Source organism: Drosophila ficusphila, unplaced genomic scaffold, assembly GCF_018152265.1.
Source record: "Drosophila ficusphila isolate 14025-0441.05 unplaced genomic scaffold, ASM1815226v1 contig_791, whole genome shotgun sequence".
NCBI lineage: Eukaryota > Metazoa > Arthropoda > Insecta > Diptera > Drosophilidae > Drosophila > Drosophila ficusphila.
In genome coordinates this window covers 8,025,099-8,034,269 of record NW_025064737.1, presented here as the reverse complement: position 1 = coordinate 8,034,269, position 9,171 = coordinate 8,025,099, and the positions used below count along the sequence as shown (strand labels likewise).

Below are 9,171 nucleotides of genomic sequence, written 5' to 3'. Positions count from 1 at the left end.
GGCCGGCATCTAAATGTGAAAAATGATTTGACTTTAATGGCCGCCACTGAGTGATCAGCGGGCTGTGATCATCATCTTCATCTTCACCATCTGCCGATCATCCCCAACCTTGGCCGAGGTGTTAAGATTTTGTGACCAATTGGTTGAGAAGGTAACGGTTGCTTCCACTAGTTACTCCCCATCCTCATCCTCATCCCCATCCCCATCCCCATCCCCATCCGATCCTCTTTGCCATCCCAATCCCCACTCGATTCCCCATCCTTCACACACTCGGCACTTATTTACTCGCCAGTGGAGTTGATCGGAGGTAGTGAGTACTTGGCTCTAGGCACATGATTGATCCGCGGCAGTTGCATTTGCATTCGCACCCGGCTCGTTTGGATCTTGCGGTGGTGGAACGTGGGAATTTGGCTTGAAGAATCGCAATTTTCCGCGCGAGGAGGTGTGTCCGTGAACTATATTTCGTACCGCAAATTGTTGTCTTTAGTTTGCCGATGTGAGCTATGGAAAATTGTGCGCAAAATTGTGGAAAACAACTATTAAATTATTTAGTTGAGCTGTTACAAAACTGAGAATAATTCAATGCACCTAAAACGGCGTTAAAATTGGCTTGCGCAATCTTTTAATATGGCCAAAATATTATAGAATGCACATGGACAAACCCAAGTCTTGGCAAAAGCTGAAGTAATGGCTTAAACATAAAATTGTTTTAACGTTTGTTTGTTATGGCTTTATGGCATTGTGGATACTAGTTGGGGCCCCATAAAAATTGTGCTTTCAGCTGAGAAATTATAATTTAAGCTGCTTTTAATTTGTAGGATACACCTGAGTTTATTAAATTAAATTGGTTTTATTTATTTTGGGATGTGGTAAACACCACCCATAGTAATAAAATTTAATTAAATTTTGTATTGAATATTTTATCATTTAAAGTTGGTAAACAGAATTTCCTTACAACACGATTTTCCTTAATGTTCGCCTGCGTAGCACTTCCCTGGAAAAGAAAGAATAATTATATAAGCCTCCAGTCCGGAGAGTGCTTATATGTGGCACGGTCCATGGTGCATGTTGCATGGTCCACGGTCCTCGTTCCTCGATCCGCTGAACATACAAAGCCGTCACAAAGACCCTAAGATATTAGCGGGCATTTTTCAATCCTTTGACGATGGTCAAAATAAAATATTATTTCGCGCGTTAATACGCAAAAATAAGCGGCCAGTTGGGTGGCACAAAATGCCAAGGCCCGCCGAAGCGGGTGGCAGCAAGCCCACCCCACCCCTCTTCCCTCCTCTCCACCTTCGCATCTTGGAGTCTCTGCCCCATGGCATATTGCAGCAGCAGAAAAAAAAAACCGGACTTGCGCGACCAGGAAGGTGTTGTTGGCTGAGAAATTATGATGGGAGACTGCGCCGAGTCTGGTCAATTGCAATGCGAATTTGTGACTCGTTACGAACGCGTGGCGGTCTTTTGGGGTCAGGAGAGCGGACGGGGGGTTAAGAGGTGGTCAAGATGAGGGGCATAGAGGGGGATAGAGGGGCACCATGGGTGGTCCTTGGTCGCCTCTCGAGATGCAAAATACTTTTGACAATTTGTACTTGTTGGCCCGGCTGCCGTGCGTTATAAATTATCAAATAGAAATAGCTTTCGATTCTCCCTCTGCCATTTTTTCGCGAGTGTCTGACAGTGAAGCTAAATTATTTGGCATGCGGCGTGAAATATGTGTAATTGGAAAACAAATTCCAATTGCCTAATTTATGACTTGTGCGAAATGGCCGCATATTTATTATGTCCCCTCAAGGAGCGTTTTGGGTCATAACAGACAATGTCCTGGCTGGAAGAAGGGGTTACGATTCATTTGTTACCTTTACTAATTAAATTATGACAAAAGGCGACTGCCAGCGAGGGTTGTCCTGGCCACATGTCCGAAAATGTTCATCGTATTCAATTTCATTTTATGTAAATGCTCGTAAATGTGACAAAAAGACAGAGATCCTGCGAACACACACACACACACACATTTCGGTGACAGATAGGCTGAAAGTTCCATTTCAAAACACGCAACGAATTGAAAGGTTTGTTGGGGTTTTTTGGACGTTGCTAATGAAATTGGACACCACAGCAGATACAGGGAACACCGGAGATACAGGAGAGATTCCACAGATACGCGGAGATACACCAACCCGAAATTATGCAAATCACGGAGACTGCATATGCAAAATGTTTAACCCTTAATTGGCTCATAAGGCGGACCGACCGACTGTCTCTCACTCACCTATCGCTGACATCGATAGCCATCGTCGTATACCAAAACGTTGAGGTAACTTTTTCAATTACCCCAAAAACCGACACACAACTCGGTCTGTGGTCTCGCTCTGATCTGGATCTGAATCGCAGTCTGAAACTGAAACCGAATCTGTATCTGTATCTGGATTCGACTCGCCCCAAACTTCCCTGTTAGTTGGCTCTGTTTTGGCGTTGGCGTGAATTATCTGCGCAAACAGCCAGTGACAGGCGTTGAATTGCCACGGCTGCGTCGCTCGTGTGGTGTGTCCAGTGGCACTTTGTCGCATAATATGTTAATCAGCCACATGTCAGCCTTGCCACTGCTGCGGGTGGGTTTTTGGCCAGCGGCATGGGTGGCATTCTGCCACCGGAGGTTGCAGACCCTTACCCTTCGCTTAATTAGAAGTCCAGCGGAGAAGGGGTCACTCCGGATGTCGAGATTCTCCTGGATTTATTCGCTTGTATTTGCATCATACCTACCAAATTGTTCTGCTTGCTAAATAAGCGTGTTGAATCCTAGAAAGTTACAGCTTACAATACTCATTATTACTATTCAAATTATAAATCATTTTGAAAACGTCACTTTTGAAAAGTACCAAAAAAAATATTGTGTATTTAATTTTGAAAATGAATGGTAAAAGGATTGTAGTTTGCTTACCCAGTATAAGAAAAAAAAAGAATAATTTAACTATTTTAATTATTGGAATTATTGGCTAAATCCTTGACCCAAAAAAGTAATTTTAGTTCCTATTATATATGAATTTTATATGTTGGGTACTTACATATACAAATATTAAATACCTTCTTACATTTTCAACAGTTTTTTAAGACTCATCCTGATTTAATTGAATATGTTCAAGGCGCAAAACCCATCTCCAAAACAAATTTATCAAGGGAACGATTTCACAACAGATCCACGAGCAGTAAAGCCATATTTATGATCAATCTGTCACTCCCCTATACAGTTATTCTTGACCCGTTCCAGCCTGCTCCATTTAACACACACACACACACACACATAAAGTCGGACAGTGTTTTGGCAATAAATTGGCATTTAAATTAATTCACCTTGAATTATGTTCTTTGTGCGATAAAAGGGAAACACTCGACCAGACCACGCAGCCCCCCACAGCGTAATTTTCAATCAAAATCGCACATCCGCGAAATTATCATGAACTCAGCAGAGCAGCCATACCATACCGGGACCAGCCATAACGAAACCCATATCCCCGGATCGGGTGAGGAGATTATCAAATTGATTCCAATTAACACTTGCCACCGCTGCAAGGACTGCCAGCCAATTGGACATTGGACATTGGACATTCGCCGTCGGCCGCCGGCGGTTGCATTCATTTCTTCTCGGTCGTGTATGCAAACGTTATAAATATTTCAGTCTTTGTGCGCGGTTTACGGTTAGCAGCCACAACACCCAGAAAGACGGCCAAAAGGGAGCCCAACTTTATGGCCAACACCACAGCATTCCCGATTCCTTTCTCCGTTGCAGACGAAACACGCACATAACTTAAGCGCACTTTGTCGTAATTCGTAATTCGAATTGACAAACGTTTCTTGGCCCGATCGCCCTTTCTCTGTGGCCTTTTATATATATACTATACCCGGTGTATACCTGGTGGCTGAGAGATGATAAATATTCCATAATTTCGCCTGGCATTCAATTTCGATCTGTGTGACACATAAATTACGAATTAACGCTTTAAGCCCAAACAGCTTAAGAGAGCTGAGGGTTTCCTTTGATCAATTTGCTGGCTTGGCACACTTCCTAGAGCTTAAAAAATGGGGAAATCGAAGCTTAGGGGGAAATTTAGTCGGTTTAAATACTGCAAATGGCAAGCCATCGATGTGAACCGATGAAAATGATAGATAATAAATATATATAAATAAAATAAAATAAATTTATTTTGAAGTTATATATTGTGACGTGTAATGTAACTCAAAAGTTATTACACCCTCTTAGGAAAAAGTTATTGTTATAATTAAAGTTTTAATAAATTCGTAATCTACTAAGTGCATTAAGTGGTTTCTCACCTTGGTATCTCTTAAAAAAAAGATTTATGGCTTGTAATAACTGACATTTTTAGGAGCATCAAAACAATCTTAATTAGCTAGTACACCTGTAAATCAATCCAGTAGAGTACTCTCATATCATCCTGACCACATTGTTCCCCTATTTTTTTAGAAGTACAAGCAGAAACTGGTCTCACGTTCGAAGCTGCCAACTGACAAGCGGAGCAGCTTAAATAAGTTGAAAATTTATGAAGTTCGTTATCAAGAGAAATTCATTAGCCAGAATCTAAAACAAGTCGCAGTATACAAAGTATCGCTGTGGAGAAAAACAAAATAATTTCCTTAGAAAAGGATTTCCTCTGAAAAGGCGGCAAAAAACGAAGGGAATGGGAGGCGGGAGTCTGAGACTTAGACAGAAAGTTCAAAAGGAGGAAAAGACCTGCAATGAGGCATACGAAAAGGCGAAAGATGCGCTGCGCACAAAGATGATTAATAATCTCCAAGACAGACTCTGACTCCCAAAAACACTCCCCACCAACCAACTGCCCCAAAAAAAATCCTGCTGGGGAGTGGGAAAAGACAAATGTCTTGGCTTCGTGGTCGCTTTCACAGTTAATTTAAGTTTCCAGGCGAAACGGATGCAGGACCTGGCTGGAAAAAGAATTTTGCTGATTTTGTCAACTGTTTGTCGCTGATAAAATTATTAGCTCTCTTTTGTTTCAGCCCCTGCGATGAAACCGGAATTGGTATGGTATGCTGGATAATTTTTTTTTAGCTGGTGCCCAAAATTTTCGTATTAAAATGCAAATTTTTGGTTAATTTTGTTGTTTTTGTTTTAATCAGCAGGAAGCTGCGGTTGCACTTGGGCGATGATGAATGTTGAACCCCGGCGTATGTCAGGAACCAGGATTCAGGGGTCTCAGAACCCCTGACTTTGCACCCCAGCGTAGAAAATTATTTTTTCTAAATGATTTTCTAATTTCTTTTCTTGCTCGTTCGCATTTTTAATTTCCCGTACTAATAGAGCTTGTAATGAGAATACTTTGTGGGGGGAAAAAATAAATATGTCATTAAGAAATACCGCAGCAATATCAAAATGCCTTGCATCCATAAATAAATTAAATATATATTAGAGTTTACTCGCTCCCCAGTTTGTTTTGAGTTCAGGCCATTAGTTAAACTCTTAGTTAAGTGCTTGTGAGCCAAATTTTGATGGGCTCCTCCAGTCTGCGGTCTCCAGTTCTGCTCTCCTATCTGGAAGTCATCTAAAGACACCGCGTTCGGTTCACAGACGCGAGCGAGAGACATAAACAATTAAACTCATTTGACGATTAATTACGCGCCGCTTCCAAATCGCGTGTGCTGCCACCGCCGCCGGCAACCAGCGGCAAAATTGTTCTATCAAAACACAGCAGTTCAGCAGCTCAGCGAAAAAAAACAAGAAAAAAACACCCAACGACAAGAACAACACCCACAGCTAAAGTACAAATTCATTTGCTGCTAAAGACACTCGAGGAACTTGCATGTCGTGTCATAATCTTGATGAATGCATAATTGCATGCCATGCTCCCAAGCACTCCTCTTCCCATCCACCGATCGGATCTGACTTGAACCCCGATCGAAATGGGTTTAAATGTCAACCAGCATAAGAACGAAGCCACAAGAAGACCCATTTTATAAATATTTTCATGTTTTTCAATAGAATTATGAAACATGTACCGAAAGTTTTTCCTATGCACTTCGACAAAATTCGGATTATAGTCAAAAAAATAAACAATAAAATATAAAAAAATATTTATAAAATAGTAATAAAAATATATTAACTATACGGATTTTTGGAATATTTTCAAAAAATGGGTATTAACAATCCAATTAACAATCGTTACGTAGAATATTACTCAGAAAGTATACACCTAATAACTTGTTAAAAAGTTATATACAATATTTCCTAAAATTTAAACTAGTATTATTTGTAAACCTTCTTTATTCTAAGTATATCTATGCAGCATGCAATATACGAATTATGCGGCAATTAATTAATGAGGAATATTGAGTCCAACCCGAACTAACCGAATCCACATTCAACCACTGACAGCACCACCATCATCTTGGTGCTATTCATTCATAGACGTTGTGCATTTCGGGGAGAGAGCTATACATTGGTGACCTAAATTATTCAATTCATTTTTATTTATTTTTAATTTTTTGATTTGTTGCAATAATTCCCCACCCCCCATCTCCGCCGACACAAAGAGCAAAGGGGTCTGCTTGTTTGTGTAACTATTTATTCTAATTTGACCCGCTTATTGAGAGTCCCGCCCTACAGCACCCCACTCACCCCGTTGGCCATTAATTGATGCAGCCGCTTAAATGATGAATCACTTTTTCATTAAAATTTGACTTTGAGTGTGACCCCCATGTGGCTGGCGTTGACTTTTATGTGGTTAATAGTTAGCTTTCCCATTGATAGACATTCAGCAATTGTCTCTCAGTAAAAATCATGTCATGTGTCGCTTTATGTTTCGTTTCTTTGTCCGCATTTGCAAGTACAATGAACCAGAATCGGTAGCTTCTTCGAGCATCAAACTCGTGCTGAACAAGCTGACCCACAAAGCACAACATAAGACCGATAAAAAATAAAAAATGTGCACGGTGCAAGAAAGAAATGCACAGAATCAGAAAGAGGCAACCGATTGCACACCTGCAAACAAGAAAGAAACTTGGATGTGGGCAGCAATGTGAATTGTATTTAAGCTGGGGTGAAGGCCACCAGATGACAGTTGAACTTTCAGTTCTATTACAATAGCAGCCTTAGTGGTAAAAATGGATCTTACGAATGCAACTCTCCTGTTGCTTTTTGCGGTAGCTGCTTTTGCCGTAAATCCGTCCTTCGGTCAGACCGCAGCAGTCGAGGACTTTCCTGACTTTGATGATAATTTTGATGACGATGTAGGGGTAGTAATAGTACCAACTACTAGCAAAGAAATAACTGAAGCTGCCATTATTACGGGGACCACCGTTTCTTCAGTTTCCACCACTGTCTCGACGACCTCGAGTCAGATTTTGCAAAATGATTCGATCACCTCTTCTCCAGCCACAACAAGTTCCACTACCAATAGCTCCACTAAAGAGTCTTCAATATCTGTTACCAAGAATGACAACTCTACATCCTCTACGAAAGAGTCCACCACAGTTTCAACAACCACGTCTCAAACTTCTACCGCAGAGGATTCTTCCAAATTTTCTTCGACCGCGGCAACATCTCCTTCAGCCATAACTGATTCCTCCACAAAGATGTCTACTACATTTTCTGAAACCACTACACAGGCATCTAAAACTTCTACACCAACCATTTCCACCACAATCTCTATAGCCACAACTGATTCGACCACAAAACTTTCTTCAACAAAATCCACGGTTATTCCAGCTACAACAGATAAAACAACACTTTCTACATCCGTAACTGATTCTACAACATCAGTGTTCACTACAGATTCTTCAACCACAATTCAGACTTCCACAACAACTGAATCCATCCCAACTGTTCCAACAACAACCACTGAACAACAGACGGAAGAGGAACTTATTTTAGCTCTACTAGCTGAGAGTAAGTTTTCTCTTACCGAGTCTGGTGCCTTACTGAAAGATATCAATACAATTAACTGGAATATAAGTGAAAAGCTGGATAATCAAGTGGAGTTCATTGAGCTAATTGAAGACACCGATAAAATTCTTAAAAGCAAGACACAAGAAATATTGTTTTGGGAGGCTGAGCTTCTTCAAGGTGTCGTAAAATCCATTAAAAAGATTGACCTGTATGCCAACAGAACGGTCGATACAATATCTCATTTGCTTGAACTTCAAAAGCTAAATCAGGATCGAGTAAAGGACCTCGAAAATAAACTTAAAGATACACAAGGACAAATTCTGCGCAGATCGAAAGGATTGGACGCCAGGCTTAAGTTTGTTAGCCACTTACTAAGGGATTATATAGAACCAAAAGTAAACCACTTAAAGGACTCCTTTGCCAGAGTAAATAAATCCCAAGTAAATTCTCTAGGTGAATTAGAGAACCTTTCTCAGATAAGGAATCTAACCGAGACCTTTAACATTAAGTTAACATCCTTGAATTACCAAGTAGCTGCACTTAATGAAACTCAAGAGATAAGTTTTTACACTTTAAACGCTGCTCTTGATGACTATGCTCCCACAAACCTCAACGCGATCAACGATCTTTTTCACACTATAAGCATTTCGCAAAAGCAAACTGATTTCTCATTGGCCACTTGCGGATCTTCAAAGTATAGTACTAATATCTATTCAAATTTGAAAAATTATAATAAGCAATACGTCATTAACGGACCAGATGACCTGATTGACATTTCAAAACCATGTATTCTAAATTCTGGAGAGTAATTATTTAAAAAAACTCGTTTAAATGGATCTCGGAGTATTATTAATAAACTTCTTATATTTGATTTATTTTAAATATTAAATATATGAATATGTATTTATAATATTCTTGGAACTATTTAAACCCTTGAGAAAATAGAGCAATGTATCAATTTTTCACGTCTATTCTCGTGCCCAAATAAAAAACAGTTTAAAGCGCAATACTGGAAGAATACATTTCTGCTACGGTTTTTATGTTCTCGAGCACAAATGGTGCATGGCAAATATGCGGACTATTTTGGCTGGCTATCAATTTACAGACAAGGGAACACCGTGAAGCCGCTGAGCGAAACTGATACCGCGATACAACGAGATGTCGGGGACCCCAGAACGAATCCCATGCCAAAACCGAGAACTACAAATGTCTTCCAGAGGCTGGGAGGATGGCGCGAAACAAAAGTCAAAACAAGC

General features: G+C 40.3%; 1 protein-coding gene across 1 annotated transcript; it reads left to right on the top strand.

Annotated features, from left to right (window-relative positions):
• Window positions 1-7,131: 7,131 nt before the first annotated feature.
• On the top strand, window positions 7,132-8,886 carry LOC108087892 (serine-rich adhesin for platelets). Its single transcript, XM_017185469.1, has one exon. The coding sequence runs from the start codon at window positions 7,132-7,134 to the stop codon at window positions 8,722-8,724; it is 1,593 nt and encodes a 530-aa protein (XP_017040958.1). The 3' UTR covers window positions 8,725-8,886.
• The last annotated feature ends 285 nt before the right edge of the window (window positions 8,887-9,171 follow it).

Coding starts and splice junctions, on each gene's coding strand:
- LOC108087892 (XM_017185469.1), top strand. CDS start 7,132: ATGGATCTTACGAATGCAACTCTCCTGTTGCTTTTTGCGGTAGCTGCT.